Source organism: Meriones unguiculatus, chromosome 1 (genome assembly GCF_030254825.1).
Source record: "Meriones unguiculatus strain TT.TT164.6M chromosome 1, Bangor_MerUng_6.1, whole genome shotgun sequence".
NCBI classification, from domain to species: domain Eukaryota; kingdom Metazoa; phylum Chordata; class Mammalia; order Rodentia; family Muridae; genus Meriones; species Meriones unguiculatus.
Window position 1 is genome coordinate 52,057,598 of NC_083349.1, and position 27,713 is coordinate 52,085,310.

Sequence of the window (27,713 nt, forward strand, 5' to 3'; positions counted from 1 at the left end):
CTACTCCAACAAGGTCAAACCTCCTAATAGTGTGATTCCCTATGGGCCTATGGTGGCCATTTTCATTCAAACCACCACAGTCTCTATGGAAAAATGTGTGGCTTGTCTTTGTGATTGTATACTTTACTCTGGTAACTTTTTTTAACCTTCAGAGTATAAAATGTCTGATACTCTGAACAAAGTTGGCTATTTCATGAGACATCTCCCTCAGTTTCAGGTCCAACTCTTTCAGGTTTACACTGCCAGCTAGACTACTAAACAGATATTTGCAATATAAAGAATCCTGAAGTGCTGATATCTTAAGCAAAGAAAGGGTGAACTACTGCCAGTCAAACAATCCATTCGTTACACCCCCAAGTTGGCCTTTCAAGTTCTCTTCAACTTTAAGAGTGACTGACCGTTTCATTCATTTTATATAAAAGCTGAGGTTCCAAGAGCCTCAGTGACTAGCCAACGTTAACAGGGTAACTCAGCAAGCAATAGATTCAGTTCCTTATTTTCAAGGCTGGTGCTTTTCCATTATTTATGAAACTTAGGGTGTAACATTTGTAGTTGTGTATTAAAAGCAGAAACTCTTTGTATGCCAGTACTTCCTTGTCAGCAGCACATAGACCTAGGTTCCTTCTCTTGAACACACAATCTACATGACACTCTTGTTTATCTCTGAGCTACTGTTACTATATATGATGGCTATTCAGGAGCAGTCTTTATATAACCAACCAAAATGTCAGTTTTCATTTTGATTATTGCAGTTGTAGAAGACTACATATGCCATTTTCAACCAGAGTCAACCCATAACTAGTGAGATGGCAAAATGTTGCTAATAATCTCACACCCTTATGCATAACTATTACAACCTGCATGCATTAATATACTACCAGCCCTCATCTCAGTCATATTCTTTTTGCATTGGCTTCACGTGTTTTACTTAATGTTTCTAAGCAACCAACTAAAATTGGCAGCAATTTATTAAAAGGAAGGAAAATTATTACTGCTTATCAATTTAGCATGGAGTGTTCTCAAGTATTGGCTGAATGAAATCTAAATGGCAGGTTTTCACAAGTGTATTTTTGCTTTTTTTTTTTTACTATATCACAATATCCTTATATATTGTAGAGTTGCATATGTCAGAATGAAAATTTTCCTGTTCTGTTTATGATACCGACATAAGGTTTAATTAATCACCATAGTTATTGGTTTTCTCTTTTGAATTACACTTTAATAAAAAAACCATCTGTGGCAAAAGGCAGAAAACCTATCTCTAGAAACAATGCCTTGATATTTAGGGACATAAGAGCAGCTGTGAGCTGTTATTTTTCTTCCCTTAATAGCTGAATGTCACATCCTGTAATTTGGCTTCCATTCACTGATATGAGCAATGGATTCAGCTCTTCTTTCAGACTTGGATTTCATTAATATGCATGTTAACATTCTGTAGTTCTCTTCAGTCAAGCTACCTTTGGAACTGAAAATAGAACCTGCTGTTGGCCTCTGGTGCTACCTCACTGGACAGTTCTGGTCTCGGCATTACTGTTTGTCTTATATAAGACTCTACCCACTCTTGGGCTCTGCCAAAATCAAGTTCTTTTACTAACTCAAATTTCACTGTTCTACCTCAGTATGGTATTAATAAAAGTGAGTGGGTATAAAAATGTACACTCAGACAAGCTTAGTTTATGAATAAGTTTGATTTATATTTGAATGAGTCTGTTTGTGTTTAATAGTGGGTGTTTATAGCCAGGTTGGGGAAAGTGTATGGGCAGGGATAGGAAAGGATAAGTCTAGTTGCTGGAGCCCACCAACAGAGACAAACAGTTTCTGAGTGAGGATTGAAAGAAAATTTAAAAACCAACACACTGCACATGGGATCTGTTCAAGAGGGCTTCCAGTAGAAACGAGGCACCAGTTTCCTTTTTATAGTCCCTTTTTATAGTTCCTTTGCACAGTCCCTTTTTATAGTCAGAGCAAAGCACCTTGATACAAAGAAGGGGTTCACGAAGAACTCAAACTTGTTAACCTTTCCACCACCTGTCTGTGTGATCCTCACACAAACAAAAGGAAGTGAACTTGACAAAACATCCTGTCTATAATCCCTGTCTCCAGGTGAAAGCCAGGGTGAAAACATGCTGAGAACTCAATAACAAAGCATCCTGACAAAAAAAGCGGCTCTCCACACCTAGTGAAGAATGAGAAAAGCTGGAAGAGCCAAAAAGATTATTGTAAAAAGATTGGAGTTTATTTCTTTTCTGCTAAAATATCCCTCCCTGCTAATAAAAGTTTCTAAACATAAGAAATCATTTCTGTTCGTGCTGAATTACCCTGATATTTTCTAATTTGGAAAAGCTTTGATTCATTACATGGAATTTTCTTACACTTCACAGTGAGAGACCTACCACCGGTTTGTCTTGATGTTAGACAAAAACAGCGCATGTCTATAGATGCATTATCATCTGAAGTGAAGGTCTCAGCCCTTCCAGAACCTACCCCTTCCAGCCAGCCCAAAACTGTAAAAGACTTTGAGTAAGTTCCAACTCACTCTTCTGTGTAGACTGATAGCATCTGCATGTCAGCGCTTTACATAGCTTAATGTCTTTGCCTGAAAAATTAGCTGAACTTATAGAGTCCTATAAGATATTAGACAAAAGTAAAGATGCAAAGGATAAGATATCTCAAGTTGAAAATATAAATGAATGTGTGAGTAATGGGTAGTGGGTATGTTGCAGCAAAGGAAAGCAAACACCAAGAGAATCTGAGTCAGAATTGGGTATATGGGAGAAGTTGAAGCTGAACTAATATTTTAATGTAATTAAGAACTATATGTTTATATGCTGGTTTTGTATCAATTACAACAGATTTATGTTGTTTTCAGTATTAAAATGATATATTTAGCATGGCATTCATTTTTTTTAAGAGAAATGCTGTTTATATGATGTTTCCACTTATGGTTAATATATGATTTTGTTTGATTTTTAGGGAAGAATTAGAAAAAGCTGAGTCAACAGGAAATTGGAAAACAGTACATGCTTTTTATATAACAGCATTTGATTCGTTCTCAGAATTAAATACTGCATTTAAGGTAATAAATAATACATAAAAGATACTTTTCATTCACTTACAATTTTAAATAAAAGATGAGATTCCATTTTATAGCCAGTATTGGTTTAAATAGTATATGCATTTTTAAATTATTTGTATCAAAATATTATTTTTGATTCAGTAAATATAGTATTTATTTCACTATTAATGTTTGATTTCTTTAATTTTTTAAAAAGCTATTAAAGCCATATGTTTTTATTTCCTATATGTCAATTTTTATTTTCAATAATAGCCTTAATTTTTTTTGGTAATCAGACAAGATTAGTTGAGAATATAAGAAAGTATAATTCAGATATTTTTAAGACTAATCCATGAAATATTAAATGTACATAATTCTTTAATTGAATTTGCAGAAAGATGCCACAGCCTCATTTAATACCATTGAGGACCCTGGGGTTAATGCTAATTTCGTGAATGCTGTATTTGATGCCTTACTTAATACTGTAAGTATTGTTTATGGATATATTTCAGTAGTATAATTCTCTGTCTTTTCTTCATTGCACAACTCGTTTATTAAAAAAAAAGATTTATTTCATTTACCTTATGTTTGTGTGAACATACTAATTATATAAGGTACCCACAGAAACAGAAGAGGATACCTGATCCCTGGAGCTGGAATTGCATTCAGGTGGTTGTGAGCTTCCTGTGTGGGTGCTAGAAACTGAATTCAGGTCTTCTGGAAGAACAGAAAGTGCTTTTGACCACTGAACCATCTCTCCAGCTACTCCATTTCAAATGCAGCCACTTTGTAACATAATTATGCTAGAAAACTGACATGATTTTATGATCAATAGAATTGGAATTTTCAGAAAGTTAGGTCATCATTTTTCTAATTATCTGAGAATTAAACAAAATATTTCTGTATATAATCTGTATTTAGAAAGACTTTGAAAAATCCTGTTTCACTTACTCAGGGCAGTGACTTGAGTGATTCTCAGAAATTAGTTTTGAATCAATCATAGGAAGTGCTCATTAGCACAGCCTCAGAATCAGTAGGTCTTTAGTAGAAATGAAGAAATTTCTATAGCTTGTTACTGTGATTAGTTATATACATTTATTTTCAGAGGTCAAACCATCCTTGAAAAGTTGGAATAAATCCTACATGACTATAATGTATAATTCTTTTTATATGTTTTGGGCTCAATCTGCTAATATTTTGTTGAGTGTTTTACATCTGTGCTTAAGAGAGCTATTGGCCTATCCCAGTGGTTCTCAACCTTCCTAATACTGCTACCCTTTAATCCAGTGCCTAATGTTCTGGTGACCGCCAACCATAAAATTATTTTATTTTCATTGCTACTTCGTAAGTCTGCTTGTAATTGTTCAGATTGCTCTGTAAATAAAATTAACATAAAATCACAAGATATCCTAATAATTTTTATATCTTATTATTTTCTTTTGCCTCCAGCCTCAAGATATTCAGAAGTCAGTATTGAAGGGAATCATTAATAGCCTGTTACAAGAATTTAAAGGGTAATTGTAACTGGTATTTAATACGTATCGATTACTTGGATATGTGTTTCATGTATCTTTAATGTATGTGAGTATGGTTTACTCTTTGGAAGTATCTTATATGAATTTTCTTAATGACATGGATCAGAAAGACATTATAGAATGCTTGAAACAAAGCTGTTTAGAGAACCTGATTTTATGTGGATGTCTTTGACTCATTTGGAGTTGAGTTTGGTGCAGGGTGATATGTATCTTTTTCCATTATTCTACATCCAGCTCTTCAATTTGACCAGCACCAATTTTTTTTACCAGTGTATATTTCTAGCTTCTTTATCAAATATCAGGTGTCCATAGGTATGTGGGTTTATGCCTGGGTCTTCAATTCAATTCCTCTGATCAATGTCTGTTTTTATTACTTACTATAGCTTTGTAGTGTAACTTGAGATGAGGAATGGTGAGAGCTCCAATAGTTCTTTTATTGTTCAGGATTGTTTTAACTATACTGGGGTGTGTGTGTGTGTGTGTGTGTGTGTGTTTTCATATGAGGTGAAGAATTGTCCTTTCAAGATCGGTGAAGAATTGTGTTGGAATTTTGATGGAGATTGCATTAAATCTATAGAATGATTTTGGTAGGATGTTCACTGTGTTAATCTTACCAATCCGTGAGCATGAGAGATCTTTCCATCTTCTGATATCTTCTTCAATTTGTTTCTTCAAAGACTTGAATTTTTTTATCAGACATCATATCATATCTTTCACTTGCTTGGTTATATATATTGCATCAAGGTCTATTATTTGAGGCTCTTTGTGAAAGGTGTTGTTTCTCTGATTTCTTTTTCAGGCTGTCATTTGTGTATAGGAGGACTACTGATTTTTGTCTGTCAATTTTCTCTCCAGTTACTTTGCTGAAAGTGTTTATTAGCTGTAGGAGTTTCCTGGTAGATTTTCCCTTTGATGAGTATGTAATGTCCTTCCCTATCTTTTCTTATTAGTTTTGGTCTGAAGTCTGTTTTGTTTGATATTAAAATGTGTACACTAACTTGTTTCTTAGGTCCATTTGCTTAGACTATCTTTTTTCAACTCTTTACCTTTAGGTAATGTTTATCTTTGATGTCCAGGTGTGTTTCTTTGATGCAGCAAAAGGGTGTATCCTGTTTTTTCATCCGTTCTCTTTTTTTTTTTTTCTTTTTTTTAAATTTTATTTTATTTTATTTTATTTTTATCAGTTACATTTTATTAACTCTGTATCCCAGCCGTGTCCCGATCCCTCATTCCCTCCCAGTCCCTCCCTCCTTCCCTCCCTCCCTCCCTCATCTCCACCGTGCCCCTTTCCAAGTCCACTGATAGGGGGGGCCTCCTCCCCATTCATCTGATCCTGTTTTATCAGGTATCTTCAGGACTGGCTGCAAAGCCCTCCTCTGTGGCCTAACAGGACTGCTCCTCCCTTTGGGGGTGGGGAGACCAAAGAGCCAGTCATTGAGTTCCTGTTAGAAATAGTCCCTGTTCCCCTCACTTTGGGAAACCAATTGGTTACTGAGCTACCACAGGCTACATCTGAGTGGAGGTTCTAGGTTATATCCATACATGGTCCTTGGTTGAATGTCAGTCTCAGAAAAGACCGTGCCCAGATATATTTGGTCCTTGTGGAGCTCCTATCCTTTCCCCATCAGACAAACTCCCCTTCTTTCTTATGATTCCCTGTACTCTGCCAAAGGTTTGGTCATGAGTCTTTGCTTTGAAAACACTGCTAGTTAGAGTCTTTCAGATGCGCTCAGTAGACTCCTGTCATACGTTCCTGAAAAGCAGCAAACCAAGTAATCCAATTAAAAAATGGGGAACAGAGCTAAACAGAGAATTCTCAACAGAGGAATATCGAATGGCAGAAAAACACTTAAAGAAATGCTCATCCTCATTAGCCATCAGGGAAATGCAAATCAAAACGACCCTGAGATATCACCTTACACCCATCAGAATGGCCAAGATGAAAAACTCAAGCGATAACACATGCTGGAGAGGTTGTGGAGAAAGGGGAACCCTGCTCCACTGCTGGTGGGAATGTAAACTGGTACAACCACTCTGGAAAGCTATCTGGCGCTTTCTAAGACAAATAGGAATAGTGCTTCCTCCAGACCCAGCTATACCACTGCTAGGTATATACCCAAAGTTTGTTCAAGTACACAAAAAGGACACTTGCTCAACCATGTTTATAGCAGCTCTATTTGTAATAGCCAGAACCTGGAAACAACCCAGATGTCCATCAACGGTGGAATGGGTACAGAAATTGTGGTATTTTTATACAATGGAATACTACTCAGCAATCAAAAAGGAGGAAATCATGAAATTTGCAGGCAAATGGTGGGATCTAGAAAAGATCATTCTGAGTGAAATATCCCAGAAGGAGAAAGACAAACATGGGATATACTCACTTATATAGACCAATAAGGTATGATAAACATAATGAAATCTATACACCTAAAAAAGATAATCAATTGAGCAGACATGGGGTAAGATGATCAATCCTCATTTAGAAAGACAGATGGGATGTGCATCATCCGTTCTCTTAGTCTGTCTTTTTATTGGAGGAATTGTGACCATTGACATTGAGAGATATCATTGATCAATGAATGTTAATTCCTATTATTTTGTTTTTGGTGGTGGTGATGGTGTGTGTGTGTGTGTGTGTGTGTGTGTGTGTGTCCCTTCCTTTGATTTTGGTTGTCTGTGATTATTTATTCCCCATGTTTTCATGGTTGTAGTTAATTTTTGTAGGTTGGAATTTTCTTTTAGCACCCTCTACAGGGCTGAATTTGTAGATAGGTACTGTTTAAATTTTTTTTTCAATGTAATATCTTATTTTCTCCATGTATGGTGATTTGAGAGTTTTTCTAGATATAGTAGTCTGGGCTGACATCTGTGGTCTCTTAAAGTCTGTAGCACATCTGTCCAGGACCTTCTGGTTTTTAGAGTCTCCATTAGAAGTCAGGTGTGAGTCTAATAGTTCTGCCTTGTATGTTACTTGTTCTTTTCCCCCTTCCATCTTTTAATATTCTTCCCTTTTCTGTACATTTCATGTTTTGATTATTATGTGCTAAGAGGACTTTATTTTCTGGTCCAATCTATTTGGTGTTCTATATCTTTCTTGTACTTTTATGGATATCTCCTTTATGTTAGGAAATTTTTCTTTTTTTTTTTAAACATTTTCTGGGCCTTTGAGCTGGGATTCTTTCCCTTTCTCTATTTCTATTATTCTTAGATTTAGTCTTTTCATAGTATCTAGATTTCCTGCAAGTTTTATATCAGAAGTGGCTTATATTTAACATTTTCTTTGACTGGTATATTCATTTCTGTCATATCTTCAGTGCTTGAGATTCTTTCTTCCATCTTTTATATCCTTTTGGTAAAGCTTGCCTCTGGATTCCTAAATTTTTTCATTTCCAGAATTCTCTCAGTTGAGATTTTCTTTTTTGATTCTATTTCCATTTTCAGACATTGAACAGTTTTATTCATTTCTTTCCACTATTTGTGTTTTTATAGATTTCATTAGGGGACCTAAATCCTTTCCTCACACACTTTGTGTTTCCCCAGATTTCTGTAAGGGATTTATTAATTCCCTCTTAAGGACCTCTATCATCTCCATATGAGAGGTTCTGAGGCCTGTTTGTTTGTTACTTGAACTATGTGGAAATATTCAGGGCCTGCTGTGGAAGAAGAGTAGGGCTCCAGTGGAGACACACTGCCTTGGCTGTTATTGGTGGCATTTTTACATTGGCATCTAGGCATCTGGAATTGGGATGATTGTAGGTCTAGGTCAGTGGTTCTCAGTCATCCTAATGCTTTGATCCCTCAAGACAGTTCCTCATATTGTGGTGACCCCAAACCATAAAATTATTTTTGCTGTTACTTCATAACTGTTATTTTGATATTATTATGAGTCATAATGTCAATATGTGATATGCAGAATATCTGATATGCAACCCCGTGGGGGTCATGACCCACAGGTTGAGAACAAGTACCACTGGCGTTGGTGCTGTTTCTGGATTTATCTTTGTTGAGTGGGTGTTTTGTTTCTTGGTTCCTGTTTCTTCTTCGGATTTTCAGAGTGTGGCTGCTGTGTGCTGCCTAGAGGAAATTTTCTGTGGACCTGTTTCTCTGGCCTATTCCCTGGTGTGTTCCCTGCTGGTGGTAGAGGCTAGGAAAATGGCATGAGTTAGAGGAAGGAAGGTTGAAGACGATTGTGATCAGTTGCAGGTGGGGCCAGAGAGGAAAGGGAGATGCAGCTGGTTTTCCGCTACAGAGCTGGGGATGATACTGGAGGGGTTGGATATGGAGGATCGGGGGAGGTGTGGATCCACTGTCAACTGACTTGTTGCCAGCTTATAGGCATTTCTGTTGCTTCAGGAGTGGGCTGTAAACAGAGGCACATTTTGTTTCTTTGATGCATAAATAAATATTAAGTAAAAATAATCCATGTTGAAACAAAATGTAAGTACTTTTAAATAGCTGGTTATAGACTTTTAACGATTTCCATAGTTAGTCTGAAATTTACTTTAAAATGCTACAGCTTTCCTCTGTAACTTGCTCTTTAGGTGGTACTCAGAACCAGCATACTATTTTCCCAGCATACTAAAGACTTGTTTGTATCTCAGTAAAAATAATGCATGTAAATTTAAATTCATTTTGGCTTCTCAGTTCTTACAAGCACATGTAATGGTCATGTTTTATTAGATAGTATGATATTAAGCACTCATCTGTAATCATTTATTTTTCTTTTTCAGCCCACGAACAAAAGATGATCTTAGAGCGTATTTTATCCTGTTACAGGTAAGTGAGAATTAGTGAATTCATGTCAGTATGCACATGGAAATTAAATGTTATCAGATAACTATTACTTGACAATAGGATTAATAATCTTTAGAATTATTGTTACTTATAATCCAAAGACTAACATTGTAACAAACACTCAGAAGCTAAATTATTTGAGGGGAGAAATTACAAGTGCATTCTTACCTTTCTTCCACAGTGTTTGGGAATAAACGGAATGGATGTTCTTCCCTCTCCCCTCAGACTGTTTCCTTTGAATTAACTGGGATAGGCTAGAGAATTTCTAGGTTTCTAATTTGTCTCTACTTTTCATTAGAATTATGATAGAAACAAAAAGGTATTTGTTATAAAGCAAAACTACTTGCTTCCTCATGAGAGAGATATGGATTCAAAAATATAAAAACACATTGAGGTTTTAAGTAAAAGCAATTTTTTATTTTTAATTACTTTTGAAAATATATTATCTTAGTTAACATACTACATTTGTATAATTTTTTATAATTTACCAAGTTGCCCAGGTATATTAACTCATTTGAAGGTAAAAATATTAAGCTACAGTGTTCAGTTTACTATTATGATATTATCAGTATCATGCGCAAATAAAAGAATTGTGGGAAACAAAAGAAACAACAACAACAAAAAAAGATAAGGGAAACAAATGAGGAAAGCATCAAAACTGAAAGAAAAAAGGAGAGAAAAGCTATAAAATGATGCCATGAAGCTCAGCTCTGGAAGAAGACTGTTAGTCAGCTGTAGGTTCTGCTCACACCGCACCTTTCCCAGGGCTGTTCCTGGGGGGTGTGGGCACCCTATTTCACTCCTGCCTGTCAGTTTTGAAAACAGTGGTTTTGTTTTTTAAATCACAATTGGATTGATTTTTTTACTTCTTTTTACTTTTTATTTGTATGTCTGTGTGAAAGCTATACATGAGCTATCTTCTACCCATGAAGAGTAGTCAAATGCCCTGGAGCTAACTCCGCACACATTTGTGGGTGCCGGAACCAAACTCAGATCCCCTGGAGGGGCAGCAGGCGCCCCAAACCACCCAGCCACCTCCAGCCGGCATCTGACTGTTGATAGCAGTGGCTTATAGAAATATCTGAAATGTCATAGAACTTCAGCGTTTGAAAGATAATGTGGATTGCTTAGTTTACAAGCATTCATTCAGGCCTGTAACGTTGTCAGAGCACATGCTTATAACTTTGTGATGCAGGAAGCTCATTTCCCAGTGCAAACATTTTACAACTAGCATTTACCTGGTTTTTCTTTTGTTTGTTTGTTTTTTTAGTCAAGAAAACACACATTTTGTTGCTATTTAATTGGATAATAGTGGTTGCCAACATTTATGAAAGATGCAACTAGGTGCTTTGTATGTTTTCTTTTTTAAAACTCAAAACAACTCCTGAATAGATATTATTTCCATCTTACAGCTGAGGAAATTGAGAATTAAAGTTTTATAACCATGCCTAATGGGGCACACAGCTAATTTGTGATAGGACCCAAGCCTCAGCTTCAGATCTGTCATAATTCCAAAACTTGTGCATTGTGCTGTATCAAAAGCCAGTCTCACTTAAATAAATAATAAGTTGATTGTTTTTAAAGAACTGCACAAACTCAAATGTAGCTTCCTGAATTTGCCGCTTAAAACTCATTAAGCTTTGTGGTTTTCCTTGTTAACACAATTTAACAGTTATCTTTAATATCTTTTTCAGAATCCTCAATTTAATAGCACATCTACATATGTCATCTATGCTCATTTGCTACGACAGATAGCTACCTTAGTGGAAGCTGACCATCATTTCCTAGTTCACTGGCTTAAAACGTAAACAAGAACTTTTATAGTCTCTCAGTTTTACATGTAATATTATTAATTTTATGATAGACTCTTGTAAACCTTTACAATATTTGAATGTTTTGAAGATTTTTTAGGAATGATGTTTATACTTTGAAATGCTTCAAAAGCCAGTTATAAAATGTATACTTTAGCAATACATAAAAGAAACATAAAAATCTATTTTTAATCTGAGTAACTATATTTTTGTGAAAATTGTTGAAAATCCACCACTTGCAGTTTTATATAGCACATTTCTGTTTTTTATACATCTCAAATGAATTTGTTCAGCTATTGTTTTATTGTGTATCTTTTAATTTCCTCTGTTATTAACATGTCTTAATATGTATGACTTGCCTTATTAAAAATACCAGATTACAAAAGCACATCACTTCTTCCCCTCAGGACTATCTTTACATTAAGTGACAATTCTCAACGATGGTGAAAAACTAAAAGGGCAAAATATTTTCAGAAAAAAAATTAAGTACTGTCAGTTCTCATTATTCGCACTAGCTGTGCTGACAGGAGTCCCCGACAGTCCTGATGAACCAGCATACATCACTGAGTCTTTGTGCAGGGTGCCTTACTAGGAGCCTCTGGCCACAGTCCTGTCAGCCCAGCAAGCATCCACTTTAGGACTGCTTGTATTTGATGCTTCACTCCATGTAAATGAACTGGCTGAATTGAGATCATGGCGGTCACACCATGAGCCATGCCAGTATAGCTATAGCACACATTTTCTTTGTACAACACACCACATCCTTCTTGTTCATTGTACAGTATCACATTCTTCTTCATTGGAATTAACCAGCACTTAATTATTACATTTAGGATTTTTAGTTTTGCTTTGGTTTTTGAGACAGGCTGAACTCGTACCTCAGTCGGGCCTGGAACTTACCGTGTATCCCAGTGGACCTTTAACTCAGAACCCTCCCATCTCAGCCTCCCAGTTATAGGGGTTACAGGTGTGCACTGCCGTGCCTGCTGGAGGGCCGTTGTGAAATAACGGAATCACTCCAAAAGCATAAACATACGAAAACATGTTATTAGACTATAGAAAGAAGCTTATGGCAGTATGGGAACTGAAACAAACATTAAAACATTACCTTGCTGACTCTCATTCATGCACGCAGGACAACTCAGCGCTCTCAGCATTGTTTTATGTCCACAAATGGCCATGAAAGCACAGTGCTGACCTGTGGAGTAAGGAATAAATTTTAGCATACAGGTTGGTGTTCAAGAGCAGCATCTGTGAATAGTGAAACTGACTAAATACTGAAAGCCTTAAAAATTATATTGGTGACACTACCGTAATTCTGGTGTTTACTTTTTATTTGAGAAACAGTATTCATGGTAGGATTTTGTCTTCTGTTGTCAGCTTAATAAATATAGTTTAAATAAAAATAGTCTATTTTATGTTTATTAGATGTAGTTTGAGCTCTGACAAATATATTGACAAAATAAGAAAGGAAAAATTTTGATTGGAATTATTTCAAACTCTATACTAGATTATCCCAGAAGAAATTCAAGCAACTGGTAGAGAGATTGTTGCAGTTTGTTTCCTTACGCCTGTTTCCAGCAAAACCTGAAGAATTCCCTCCTCTAACGAAGTGTACCTGGTGGATTCCATCAGCCTCTAAAGTTCTGGCTTTGCTTAGTAGGTTTTGATTATTTTATTCCCTTATCTTACTTTTCTCTTGATAACTAGAGACATCCCCTAGGGATCTCTGAGTACTAGAGAGTTAGCTTTAACTGTTAAACCATTATTTTGAAGAAAAAAAAAGTCATTTTGTTTATGAATTTTATAATACATAAATTTTTTGAATGATAAGTGTTTTATAAAGCTGGGGAAAGCTTTGTAGTATTTTGTACCATAGTCTTAAGTGCGTGTGATTTGCTAAGTATAAATTCTTGAGAGAACGTGAGCTCCACTAACTACTGAGGAATCTTACATGAGACGACATTGGTGGAAAATGACAATTAGACGACAGTCTGCACCCCCTTAAATATTTTTATGATCCTCATCACATTTTTTTAAAACTAAGAAATAGTTGCAAAATGCCCTTTTCATTGGAACTGCAGTTATTTAAAACCAGAGTTTAAATGAAGGACAGCCAGTAGTAGATATTAAAATAATGTGTTTATTATTAAAGTGAATCATGTACATGCTGGGAAAGAGCACTATATGATACTTTATCTTCACAGATACTGCCAACAATTTGGTTCATCCTCCTCTTATTCCTTACACTGATTTCTATAATTCTACCTTGGATCACATTAATCTCATGGAAGAGTATCATACTTGGCAGAGCTTTGGAAATTCTCACAGGTATGTTCAATAACTCATCTAATTATTTACCTAACAAAATGCAATTTAAAATAATTACAGGATTTTAAATTTGTATAAATAATGTGTATATAATTTCTTTATATATAAACATGCATCATTTAAATATGTAGCTTTAAATGTCATTGTGTCTATCAAGAGGTTTTACTTTTGCTACATTTTAAGTTTATGCATATGTTAAGTTTTGTTTTAATTAATAGCATCATTTGAAGAACAGTGAGGTTCTTCCCTAGGTATAAGGTTTCTTAGAGCTTACTTAGTATTCTTTGTGCTGTCATCACACCACAAGGGGCAACTTTTTTTTTTCTCTAAAGGACTAGAAAATATTTTCAGTTCTATGAATAATTCATATTGCTGTTTTAGCATAAAAATCATTAGACAATACATAAAAGAATGACTGAATGTTCCAAATTTCTTTATTTACAAAAAGTGGTAATAAGCTATCTTGTCTTGGAGACTATAGTATACCAGTACTTTATCTAATTCATTGATCACACACATATGGCTACTTAATACACATTTGTTCCTTTCCCCTAATATGCATCAAAAAATGGTTGTGAATTGTTCATAGAAAAGGGAATTGATATTTCAGAGAAGGAGGTTCACAATTTATTCAATGTAACAGATTTTCAAAATGCTTGGCAAAATTCTTTAATGTATTATAGTGTATAGTGTACTATACTTTTTATCCACATTTCTACTTTGGATTAAATTATCAAGTCTATCCCAAACATAATTTGTTTCCCACACATGAATTATCCAGGAGATGTCTTTTTTCTTCTGGAGATGGAGAGATGTAAATACAGATATAAATAACCCAGAGAACCCAGATAAACACATGGATTGGTTAACCTTTCAAGGGATTCTGCCAGAATTGACCTAAAATGTATAATAGCACTCTGATCAAATCTCAGTGCACACATGAACAATCAAAATTGAAAACAGTGTCTTCTGAAGACTGTAGTAGTAAGCCTGAGAAACACTTTCCTGGTAGAGTTTGTTTGACAAAGATACCCACCTTCCCATTTTAATGTAAGTGGAGTCGTCAAGCAGCTAAGAGTTTGACCACTTCATAGTCACCTGTTCCTATGAGCTTGTTCCAGTTCCAGTGCAGCACACCAGCAGTGCACGCCATAGAGGTTGCCATTGATCACTGGCAGGCAGTGGAATCTGAAACTAGATCTGGACCACAGGGCGAGCCTCTGTTGACCCTGGGGTGTTTATCTGGGTACTTGATGCACATAGCATTTTTATGTATTTTTTATGAAACCAAAATGGCAATGGTTGAGAAGCACTGTTTTAAAGTATATAATGAAACCAACATATATTCTTTTAAGCTTGTTGCATTTTCTTTTATTTCCAGACTTTTAGTTAGTTTTACTGACTCATTACATACTAGTACTGAGCAAGTTGTGATATTGTCAGTTCTGAATCAGAGTAACGGCTATCTAATGCTCAGTACACAGGGCTGTCTCTTCTTTCATATAATGTCTTCTTTGCAGCAAGTGGCCACAAATATCCCACTGACTGTGTTCAGATGGAGTAAACTAAAACTGATGGATTTGTTGCAGTTACGTCCACGGAGATATACACACCCAAGCTGCAGCCACTTGTGATGGGAGTCTCAACTCTCCAAGTGTCATTGCTGCTGTCTGCACTCTTTCCATATGCATTCATGTCTATGTAATTTGTGGCTTTCACATACAGTATAAGACTTAGCTCTGATCTAGGAGACAGTTATTTCCATACACTTTGATAACAATGTTGTATCTTTATAAGTACATATGCTTTGTATTTTTCATTTTTCTATTTTTTATTATATTAGTCTCAAATTTAAGACTGCTTTTTGTATGCTTTAGTTATCACTATGTTTCTCCATTTCTGATGCTCACACATAAGAAATCATCCTTGAATGATAAACTGTATATTCATTTGAACATGTAAATATTCTGTCCTGTTTCTCACCATCAACACTTTTGCCTCCTGGTCCTACTGTTAGCCATGTTTTTCATAGGTGAAATGGAAATGATTTGTGTAAACAATGTAAGTGACCAGCACATATTTAGAAAATTAGCTGTGGTTTCCTAAAGCGTTTAAGACATTGCACTTCTAGGAATAATACGTTTTTTTCATAGTTTTGTGGAAATGAAATCATGCACATAAAATCTTTTGCGAATGGTAAAACACCATACAAAAGTAATGTTTTATATTGCAAAGAGGGTTCCTTAGATTCCCTTGGTGTAATTTTGCTAAAAATGCACCATTTTGCTTTTTCTGTTTTCACTTATTTAGCAGGTTTTCCTTCTGTCAGTACCCATTCGTTATTTCTATAGCTGCAAAAAAAATCATTATTCAAAGAGACTCAGAACAACAGATGATAAGCATCGCAAGGGTAAGCCAGCTATGAAACATATTTATGCTTCCTGTAATCAATATAGCAAATAATAAATAAGTGAAATGTCATGTGGATTGTTTTAGTGTAATCAGAAAATGTTAAAAATATAGTCCATGTTATTACCCCCACAAGGTAACCCTGTTCACAATATGGGAGATAGAACAGCCCGTATCTAGTCAGCTTCGCAGTATATTATAAATGCAGCAGAAATGCTTCTGATAGACCCAGTTTTGAGGAGCTTGTTGGGCTTCTCTTTGTGTAATGCTCCTGTTCTAGGACGCTAGCGAAGTAGCACTGAGCACCATTATGAGACCAGGGGGCCATAATACAAATCACACTCATGCTACGGCATTCCCTGGAGTTCATGAAAATCAGAAACAACCACTAAGCATGTGTCTTAGAGAACTACGAAGTTTGCTCAAAGAAAGTTTCTCAGTTTGCCTTGTCTCTCAGAACATGGTAAAGGCACAGAAAGTAGGGCGGACTTGAGGAAGATTGTGGAGCAAGGTGAGGCTCCCCTGGGCGCCAGTTCTGCCCCACTGCTGAGAAGAGCACAGGGAGCAAGAGCTGACACTGCTCTTCTGCACACCGGCTCATCCTGGGCTCCTCCCGGCTCACATCATGTGAAAAAGAAGCATGGCTGTAGCCTTCTTAAGATAGAAAGAACAGCAGAGCAGATAGAGTATTCCCATGTCTTGTTCAAGAGTGTAAAAATGAAGTATAAATCATGATATTTTAAAATATAAAAATGAGAATAGTGTATTCCTCAGCAGTTAGTTCTGGGTTTTGTTTTTTTGTTTGTTTTATTTGCCACAGAGAAGGACATAGGTTTTAGTGCCCAGTAAGTTCCTGAAATCAGCTTGCATTGAGTATGAGAATATTAGAAGAAATTTTATTGCTTTTGGCTCCAAAGAGAATTCTGAAACCACACTGCCCCTGAAGAATGCGATTAAATGGTCATATTTAGCACCAGATGCTGGCTCAAAGGTTAATCGGTGAAGCTAGTCATCTTGACATTTTGACTTAGATGCAGTTCTGTGTCATGTGTCTTTTAAAAATGCTTTCTTTTCACAGTGACTGTGTGGTTTGTTACAATTTAAATAAAACACATAGGACTAGTTTATCCAGATTTCTTTAGCAGTGTGCTGCCACTCATGCTTCAGGTATCAGGTGCCATTCTGTGCTATGATTCTTCTCCTGGAAAGGAGAGCAGCACACAGGCTTTCACAGAACAGGGGAGGGAGGGAATAGATGAATCCTCCAGTGGCACTGTTAGTTCTCACAGGTTCTCCTAACTGCCACGCCACTTTTGACACAGCTTATGCTATAATCTGAAATTGCAAAATTAAGTAAATAAATAAGTAAGTTCCATAAGACTGTCTAAAATTCTAACTTTGTTGGCCTCTTTTATGTGGAGCATTCTTGTGGCAAATACACATTTCCAATGAAAAGGACCACTAAGCTTGTCTCCATTAGCATCCAGGGTAAATGTGTTTAGTGTTGACATGCGACAGCTACCTAGAGGCAAGAACAGGAACAGAAGAGAAGAAGGAAAGGGTAAGACACAATATCAGTTATATAGACACTGTCCAGGAATACAAACTTCTATGGTAAGACCAGGCCCAGAAAAGCAAAAGGCTACTAAAGAGTCTTGGAGATTGGAGGGCTGGAGAAGGCTATGAATTGGCACTTGTTACAGTAATGTAACAAAATTTTAAGTAGTGTCCAACACTGTAGATTTGGGGCATGAGATATTATGTTATAGCACATTACCATACTTCAGATGTCTGAAATATTTATCCTTATTTGCACAAAATTCATTTTCATTGTCATCAAAAATAAGGAAATAGTCTAATAATCGTTATCTAGATAAGTATATATACAAGCATGTTGAGTTTGTATAATGACATATTTCTTATACATTTTAATATGTTGGTTCTTATATACACAGTGCTTATATTTCAAAGAAACATTAAAAATGTATTTTAAAATCTTTTATATCTGTATCACCCAGCATATTTGTTGTTAACATTTTGGTAAATTTTATTTTGCTAATCTTTAAAATCAGCAGAGGTAGTGCAGTGTTATATGTATAATTGTAATCCCTGTTTACAGAATTTTCCTAAACATTTTTATAGTAGCTTCATATACTTAGGATAGTTTTAAGCTTTGATTTTATGGATAATAGCTTTACGAATATCTATGGAATAAAAATTTTTTCTAATCTTTCAAATTCCCAAAAGTAGGACTTTTAGAATAAAAGGTCTGAATGTCTTTGAACTTGTAGACACACTATTTATTTATTTTATTATTTTTTTTTTTTTACTTTTTAGAAGTAGACGGTTCTTTTAGAATAAATTCAATATCTAAAATAGCTAAAGCCTGAGCTTAGCATTAGAAATACATACATTGGATTAAATGTCCCCCCTTTTATTGCACAAAAAACATTGCTATTGAAGGTCCGAGTCCTTCAATAGTGCAGCCTTCTCCCTATGAAAGTTAATCAAGATTTTGGTGCCCACTGATTTATCATTGTTCCAAAATAAAGTCATAATAAGATGATTCACAAGCTAAAATGTATGTAAATACATTTTAGTGTATAAATAAAATGATTTATGAAATTATTTACTTGAGAGATAGCATAAAAAAGAATTAAGCAGTTTTGACTAATTGTTTTAAATGAAATTATAGTTTAAATAAAAGTGAACAGTGTTTGCTTTCTTATTTAATTAGCAAAGTCTGGTGGATAAAGTATCTCGAAGACAAAGACCTGACATGAATATGCTATTTCTAAATATGAAAGTGAGGAGGACACATCTGGTTAGCGACTCACTTGATGAGGTATAACTTATTCCAAAATGGTGTTGATTAAAAGAAATGCAACTATGTGACTTTATTATTAAAATTTTATTAAGCTATTATTTCTGTGTGTCAATATGTATACTTCCATAAATTTTGATATAGTTAAGATAAATTTTGTATAAGCTTTCTAATATTCTGATGTTTATTAATAGTTGGTTAATTTCTCAGGGGGATTGCTGTAAAATATTTAAATGCATAATTCATGTTTCTTGGTATGCTACCTGGATTCTAGACCCATATCTCTTTCTGGTTAGGTGTATAACACGTTATTTTAAATTCTACAGACCTCAGATTGCCCGTCTATAACCTTACAGGTCTGACGTATAGGGGTATATAGGACCTATTCAGATTTATACGGACACTGACTCATGTCTGTATGTTGCAAAGTTTGCCCTGTGCACACTGCTGCAGTCCGACCATCATGTGGCTAAGATGAGATAGTGGCTGCCTCATCTGTGTGGGCTTTCATTTAGTGTTGAAAGAGAAAGGTCACTTTATATTATGGTCTACTAAGTTAAAAAGTTGGATACATTGTGATTCTTGAGGGCAGTAACCTTTATCAAGGCATCTGACCCCATAATTTTTTTTCTAATCTATGAAATGAATACAATAACACTTAGCTTATAGTGTGTGGCAGATTGGATGGATGGATGCTTATGGAAGTAAAAATAAGCCAAAGTCTGCCTAATATTGCTCCCAAAATTAAACAAATAAATACATTTCTCTTTTTGTTGCCATTTGTTCTCCCTTACTACATAACTTCTTCAAATAGTTAACCCGGAAAAGAGCAGACTTGAAGAAGAAGTTGAAAGTTACATTTGTGGGTGAAGCTGGTTTGGATATGGGTGGCTTGACTAAAGAATGGTTCCTGCTTCTAATTCGCCAGATTTTCCATCCAGATTATGGTGAGTGTTTAATGTTTATGACCTTTGTGTGTCTAGACTTGTTAGAGTTCAGTAGTATCCCAGACATTTTCACCAGCAGTAAATGTAGAATTTGTATAGAAATAGCGATATATCTTTTGTATAAACACAATGCATGAAAGTATGCCATTGAAATACATAAAGAACATTCAGAATTTAAAAGCAAGCCTATAATTTTTTTTCTACACTAGTATGTGAAGCTTCTTTCATTAAATTTTAAGAAATAGAAGTCTGTGGTTTCAGGAGATGGTTTAGTCAGTGACATGCTGGCCATACAAGTATGAGGGTCTCGATTTAGGTCCCAGGCAGCCATGTGAAAATCCAGGAACTGGGTTAATCTTTTAATCCCCCACACTGGGGAGACAGACAGAGAGATCCCTAGAGCTTGCTGGCAACCAGGCTAGCTTGGTTGCTGCGCTCCAGACTCGGTGGGAGAGTCTTTCAAAAGACTGACTGAGGAAGACACCTGACAATGGCTGTGGCAGCCACACACAGATGAACATGTAAACACACAGCTACACACAAACATGCATATACATATAAACCACAGACAAAAAGAAATAGAAATTCACAAGTTAATTTTTTAAGGACAAAATCTTTAATTTTTATTTTATTTTATTTAGAGAAATTGCCTATAAAATTATTAGCATCTATTAACTATTTTTCTTCAAAGGAGAATTTCTATATTTTTATAGCATACATATTATAGATAACATAGATGCATGTTTAAAATCGTTCTAGTGATATGAGACAGGGTTGGCAAAGATACATTGAACTGTGTAGATAATGCTCAAATTTGATTTTTCTCATTAGCTGTATTTTATGAAGTTATCTGATTAATTTATACATTTTATCCTCTGCTTAAGGATATCAAAAAATAAAATGCCTTCTATGTTACTTTACTGAGATTTGCAAATGTGTTCTATGAAATTTTTAGCATGAAAAATGGTTTGAAACAGAACTGTGTTAGAGTGATTTGCTTTTGCTAGATATCATATGTATTTTACCAATGCTTTCCCTCTTGTGGATAAATTGTGTTTCTTCTTTGCAGGCATGTTTACTTATCACAAGGATTCGAACTGCCATTGGTTTAGCAGCTTTAAATGTGATAATTATTCTGAATTCCGATTGGTGGGAATTGTATCCTTTAAACTTTCCACTAGGAGGTGCTACTAGACTAGAGATTTTTAAGACCTTTTTTTTCCCCTCTCTGTAGTTTCAAAAAATGTTGTTTGAGAAAATTAAACATTATCCCAACTCTTCCACAAGATTCCCTGAGCTCCACCTAATGTTTAGCTGTGGTTGCTGCATCTGTTTTGATCCCCTCTGCTGGGTGGAGCATCTCAAAGGAGAATTATGCTAGATACCTGCCTGCAAGCATAACAGAGTATCATTATAGTATCAGGGGTATAGTATAGTATAGTATCATTATAGTATCTTTCCCGTGGAGAGAATAAAAAGACCAACAGAGTAAACTAACTAGGCCCATTGGGGTTCAGAGACTGAACCACCAACCAAAGAGCATGCATGGACTGGACCTAGGCCCTCTACACATATGTAGCTGATGGGAGCTTGGTCTTCATGTGGGGCCCCTAGCAATTGGAGTGGTGCTGTCTCTGACATGGACTCTGTTGCCTGCTTTTTGATCATTTTACTCTAGCTGGGCTGCCTTCTCTGGCCTCAGTGGAAGAGGATGCGTTAGTCCTGATGTGACTTGCTGTGTTGGGGTAGATTGGTATGAAGGGGGCTCTCCTTTTCTGAGGAGAAGGGGAGCAGTGAATGGGGGAAGAGAGTGGGAGTGTGGGAGAGGGAGGAGAGAAGGGAGTGGCTGCCATTAGGATATAAAGTTAATAAATAAATGAGGAAAAAAGAAAATTAAACATCATCAAATTTATTAGATTTCCCTAATCTGTATAATATGTAATATCACACTTCCATAGTCTCAATACATAAAATGGTTGAGTTTTAAGTCTTTCTTACCTCAAAATAATTATTTAGATATCAAAAAAATTTAAATAGTTTTTAAAATTTAGAATTTTTTCTATTTGTGATAACATATTTTTGGTTCTTGCATTTTGTGCTCAGTTTACTACATTGAAATTGTAAGAAGTAAATCTAGCCTTTTTAATATACCCTGAAATCCTGAGACATAAAGGAGATGATCCTAAAAACTTGAAAAGTGAGTGCAACAGAGAAGATTTTCCAACCTTTCTAGTTTTACAAATCCAGTTGCCATCCTCTCATGTCTATCTCAGGTGTGTTGTGCAACTTTTTTTTACATTGGTAGAGCAAAGAGAGGTTAGATACTAGACAAGAATGCCTTGGTCCACTAGTTATTACGTTATAAGAAATATAATTGTCAGTGGGAAAATGAAGGAAGAATAAAAAGACGAGCAAGTGCTAGAGATATGTGGAAAAGATGGAAAATCCTAATTTTGAGAAGTTCAGCATTTAAAAAAACAGATGAGCATCAGTGGAGGATAGTTTATTCTCAGGTAGATGACTGTGGAGCATGGAATTAAGAATAACTACTAAGGGGTTTGGGACTTCATTAAAAACCAAGATTAGCATAAAAATAAGTGTGGTGTGGTTGTAAAGTAGAGAAGAGGTGGGGTTACATTCTTTCCAGAGAAGGCAGAAATTTTACCTGAGAGATTGATGAGGGGAATAAAAGGCTGAGTTGTTACTGACTTGCCACAAAGCAGTAATCACCCTGGGACTTGGGGAAAATGCTGAGCATCCATCCAGGCCAGTGTTACATTTGTTGTGATTAAATCCTGAAGATGTATGTGAAAGAGTAAATGAAAGAAAAAGTAGCAGGAAACAAAACTACATATTGAGATAGTCAATTTGAAATGTTTTATAGATTGTCAAATCTAAGGTCCAGAGTGCCAAATTCTATCCAAGAAGGCTGAGCAAATCATGGATTTCTGGTTTTCTGTCATTTCTCAGTTGAGTGTGTCCAACTTCTCTGGTACTTTCGATTAACTTTGACCTATTTGGAATTCTTGATGTACATGGTTATCTTGCTTTATAGTTCTTATGTCACAGCTAAGAGTTGTGATAGTTTGACTTCCTGATATTTTTAATAAAGTTAGCTATTAAGCTTTTGAAATGGTGTTATTCATAAAACCATGCATTGTTAGTCATCTTCTTTCATAATATTGATGGTTTTTATCAGTACCTAAAAGATTATACTAAGCATGTGCTTATATGTATATTTCATGTTAAACAAATGTGTCTAAAATTAAACTGACACAATTGTTTAGCATTTGATTACATTTTTTAATATGGCAATTTTTTAGTATTTACAAGGAGTAGATCAATAAAATACAAAATAATAATAGTAAAATGTTATAAAGATTACATCCAGAGCATTAATAGAGTAATATTTTAAAAGTAGAATTGCCTGTAACAAAAGATACTGAAGTTGAGTAGAGACAGTATAGCACAGTGCAGGTTTTTAGACTGTCCGCCGCCCAAAGCACTCAGTGACACTGGCAGAAAACTTACTCCATCCTTGTTTCAACTAGAACAGGTTGATTTAGTGTAGAGTAAGCATCTCTGTGTGAGAGGCTCTGTAACATAAGCCTGTTAACCTGCTTCCTTACTTGTGGACATCATGCCTTTAGAATTTTAGCATGTTTAGACATTCTCATCATCGTAGAGAATTAGTAGTAGTATTCTCATCATTGCTACTGTCTGATCATGTAAGTATATTTGAGCATATTTGCAGTACCTGGTCAGCCTGTGCAGTTACTTAGAAAACACTATGTACTCCTTACATCACCAGCCCTCATTTTGCCTTTGCCAATTCAATTGACAGTATTCTTAATAGTTTTCAGCAACTTGCTAAACCCGTGTGTTTAGGTTTCCTTTGGAATCTATAAAATGAATTACTTTTTAAGTAACTTTAACAGAATAATTGACCTTTAACTATTAGGAAATATGATCTAAACCTCCCTCTTCAGAAAATGTATGTTACATTCTACTGTGTAAGTAGACAAATTTTACACGTAAATAAGATATCTGAACTATAGCCCTTCAAGCTTACATGTGCGTCTGCTTACACTACTACCTCATTAACAGTATTTGTACATCTATATGCTTATTCATACAGCTCCTTTAACAGTCTTTTTTAAGCTTTAAATAGCTATGACAATTTCTAAAATCATTCCTGCATTTTGCAGTCAATAAACTCTTGATGCTTCTTATAAAACCACCAACATCCTTCCTTAAATTTAGTAATTTTATATAATAATTTATAAGAATGCATTAAATCATTAAATTGTATCAAATGAACACCTTTCCCCATGACTTTTGTTAATCAGGAATTATAGAATGTAAATAAAAGGAAATGAAGGAAAAAAGGAAGGTGTGTTGGACTAATTAGAAAGTCAGTGTTAGATCTGAAGGAAGTATGTAAGACAGCTGATGCATAATTCAAAACTCATTTGTTGTCATGGCTTTTATGTTAATACTTAACATTTAGTATGCATAGCTCATGGGACTAGCTGTTTATAACAGTATCACTTTGGATATTCGTTTTCCTCCCTGCTGTTACAAGAAATTGCTGAGCCCCCCCATCGTACCTACTGATCAGAATACCCCAGTAGGCATCTGCAGTGTTGCCATTGACGACTTGTGCCAGATTATGCCTGTAAGTATGTTGTTAGTACCTTGTAGTCGTGTTATGCTAAGTGCCTCTCTACTTGCTGTCTTCTAATGCTGGTCTTACTTTAAAATTGGGCTCCCTTTTAGAACTCTACTCTGTCTTGCTTTTAGCCCCTTCCTTACAGAGATAGTCATATTTTGCTCTTGCAGAATAGAACAGATTTTTTTAAGTCTTATGGGCATTGATTAGAATCCAGACTGACTTGGGTGTTATTTAACCTCTCTGGGCCTTAATGTCCTTATGGGAATAATAGGATGTTTTAAAATTGATAATTAAAAACAAATGGTGGGCTGAAAAGATGGCTTACCAATTAAGACCACTCAACACTTGACTGCTGTGTCAGAGTACCTAGGTTCAGTTCCTGGTACCCATATCAGGATGCTGACAACTGCCTGTCATTCCAGCTCAAGGGGATTCAGCCTCTCTGGCCTCTGCAGACACCAGCACACATGTGCACATACTCATACACAGACTTAACACAAATAAACATAATTTAGAATAAATCTTGTTTAATGGTGATAGGCATATTAAACCTCTACCAGCCTATATTTGTATAAAATTATGCGCTTTTAAAAAAAATGGCTGACAATTTTATTTTCATATTTCACAGTACAAGTGAAAACTGTACTTTTTTTTACCCCACTTCTCCTATCCAAGATTATTCTCTTTGGTAGGAATGGGAAGAAATCTTCCTTGTTACGTCATAGAGAACACTTGAACATAGCTCTATGATCTTCTGGCAGAACAGAACAAGTAATACAAAACTAATAAAGAGCCCCTTTGCTGCTCTCTGTCCAGCCAAGTCATGCGAGGATTAGTGGGCACCATCATAGGGCAAGCGGGAGGTCTTGTCATGGGTGGCCTCATTCCAAGAGCAGGTTCCACAGGCATCATCCCAGGAGAAGGGCCCCATCACTGGCATCATGGGAGGACTTCTCATGTGGGGTGCAGGTATCATACAAGGTGAGTACCCAGGAGACTTCGGGGAGATAGGATCATTTCTCCTGCAGGAGAAGGAGCAGAGAATGGAGCTGGAGATACTGTTCCTTGTTGAAATGCAGCTGTTGTTTGTCAGTCAGGCTATGGGCCTCCTCTTGCATCCTCCTGATGGTAGACTTTCACATTCTCTTTGTGTTTCCTGCCACTGCAGTGTGTCTGTCTTACAGATAGATGGTGGGCATGGGTAATACACATATCACAGTAGTCATGATAAAATCATTGCCACCTGCCAAATCTTGGGCCCTCATCCCTGTGCTTTTAATGGGATGAAAATTTATTATGTAAAGAATATGAGATTATTCCAACCCCTGGCATTACTTACCTCTTCAGAAAATTTAATATAAATTAAGAGTGATTTTCATGAAGCTTGCTAAAAAAATAAAATATTGAGCCAATTCTACTTTTAAGTTTTTGTAAGAAAATGTTTCTCTTAGCATGCTCAGGCTTTTCTTGGGAGAGGAAGTTATGATAATTAAAATGTATAAGCCTCTTCACATGTGAACTGTATGTCTGATTTTAAACAATGCATCCTAAAATAGAACATTAAAAAAATCTAAATAAAATTTAAAAATGAGAAGAACTACAAATCTATAAACGGTAATGTGGCAGAGAGCCAGGAAGTCATAATGGACCTACAATACTTGCTTGCTAAGAGTGCCCTGTGGAGTTAGATCACTGAAGTATAAAATGTAAAATTCCCTCCTGCATGGACTTTAATTTTTTTCAAGCTATGGATGGTAGAAATCATTGGCAAGTACCATGAGTCTTAGAAAGAAACTTCAAATACTTGCTTTAAAATGTGAGTTTATTCCTTATTCTCACAGGTAGGGAACCCACAATCTCTGCTTACAGTTTGAAGTACGGCTAGTTGAATGTAAAAGACAGATCACAGGTTTGTTTTTACAGGAATTGGCCCACGGATTAAAGGAACTCTTATCATATGAAGGCAATGTTGAAGAAGATTTCTACTCAACATTCCAGGTACTGATGAGAGCACACCACCATTTGTCAGCTCTACAGCTGACATATGAAATGTTCATTTGTTACTAAACTCTTAAGAAAAGGAACTCGAATCTGAGTGTAGGCAGGCTCAGGCAGAAGAATTGTGAATTGGAGGCCATCCTGGGCTGCGCAGCAAGAACCTATTAATAATTTTAAAAGAATCAAGGCTAGTAACGTATTAGAAATAGAGCCATAGACACATGTAGGCAAGCATGTGGAAATGAACTCATCAGGGGCATGGTTCTTCCTGGGTAGTTGCATATTTCCATGACTGACTGGCTTTTACCAAAAGTTAGCCTCTGACATTGCTCCAACACAAGAAGTTTAGGAGAAGCTAATGAATCAGACCAAAACAATCATTTCCACCTCTCCCACTTGCTATACAAGTTTTGTGGGCTTCTTTAGCATATTTACTGTGTTTAACAGGAAGGATTATGGACCTCCTTTTATTTCATTTTTTTTCTAACATCAGAATGACAGCTCTTCTTAAAAGTCACAAAAAGTTTAGGCTTTTGACAGTTGTGTGTTTTAAGGGAGGGGCAGAACTATTCTTCTACAGATCTACTCCCCAAAGCCCCTTGTACATCAACAATACCAATAAACATATCATGGTATCGCCCATCAGGTTTTTCAAGAAGAATTTGGAATAATTAAATCCTATAACTTAAAGCCAGGGGGTGATAAGATTCCAGTTACCAATCAGAATAGAAGAGGTAAGTTAGATGCCATTTTTAATTGCAGTGAATTAGTACATTTTCTTTACTATGACTGTGTAACAGATGTGACATTGCTTTCCAGAGTATGTGCAGCTGTATACGGACTTCCTTTTGAACAAATCTATCTATAAGCAATTTGCTGCCTTTTACTGTGGATTCCATAGTGTGTGTGCTTCAAATGCCCTAATGGTGAGTTTAAAATTTTAAGCTTTCAGTTAGGTTTTGTAATAGTATGACAGAAAATTACTTAAGTATCTTGGTAGATGAGCTTTTAAAAGTAGAAAACGTTTTCTACTTTTAAAAGAGTTAGAAATAACAGTAGTATTCTTCTTTCAGCCTTTCTCCTCTAGAGAGAAAAACATGATTTCAGATCTTTCTTCTGCTACGCCTTAAATTAGGCGTAAATTAGGGCTTTAAAAGCTTGACTCTGGAGCAGAGCACAGCAGGCTCCAGGAGAAAAGTGGGAGCATGCTGTGCAGCTGCTCCCTGCTACTCAAGAGCTTGTTAGCACCCTGCACGTATAGTTCATCTTCAAAAGCATGGTGGACTCAGGGTGCTTTGGCTTGTCTTGGCCATGTAAACTGGAGTTTAAAT

At 35.8% G+C, this 27,713-nt stretch overlaps 1 protein-coding gene and 1 pseudogene across 6 annotated transcripts in view; one reads left to right on the forward strand and one right to left on the reverse strand.

Moving 5' to 3' along the window:
* Window positions 1–27,713, forward strand: part of Hectd2 (HECT domain E3 ubiquitin protein ligase 2) — a 60,336-nt gene that overhangs the window by 25,502 nt on the left and 7,121 nt on the right. The window contains exons 3-18 of one of the 6 annotated variants that reach the window (XM_021631271.2): window positions 2,382–2,520; window positions 2,974–3,076; window positions 3,450–3,539; window positions 4,505–4,569; window positions 9,324–9,369; window positions 11,082–11,191; window positions 12,709–12,857; window positions 13,406–13,529; window positions 15,840–15,939; window positions 18,676–18,783; window positions 19,577–19,709; window positions 20,779–20,867; window positions 24,229–24,387; window positions 26,308–26,382; window positions 27,029–27,116; window positions 27,202–27,308. In XM_021631271.2, coding sequence (XP_021486946.1) covers window positions 2,382–2,520; window positions 2,974–3,076; window positions 3,450–3,539; window positions 4,505–4,569; window positions 9,324–9,369; window positions 11,082–11,191; window positions 12,709–12,857; window positions 13,406–13,529; window positions 15,840–15,939; window positions 18,676–18,783; window positions 19,577–19,709; window positions 20,779–20,867; window positions 24,229–24,387; window positions 26,308–26,382; window positions 27,029–27,116; window positions 27,202–27,308 — 1,685 coding nt within the window. Of the gene's footprint in view, window positions 1–2,381; window positions 2,521–2,973; window positions 3,077–3,449; window positions 3,540–4,504; window positions 4,570–9,323; window positions 9,370–11,081; window positions 11,192–12,708; window positions 12,858–13,405; window positions 13,530–15,839; window positions 15,940–18,675; window positions 18,784–19,576; window positions 19,710–20,778; window positions 20,868–24,219; window positions 24,388–26,307; window positions 26,383–27,028; window positions 27,117–27,201; window positions 27,309–27,713 lie in introns of those variants that run through there. The other 5 variants (XM_021631272.2, XR_009593541.1, XM_060388636.1 and 2 more) reach the window with 5 other exon arrangements.
* Window positions 24,952–25,611, reverse strand: LOC110545271 (U1 small nuclear ribonucleoprotein C-like; annotated as a pseudogene).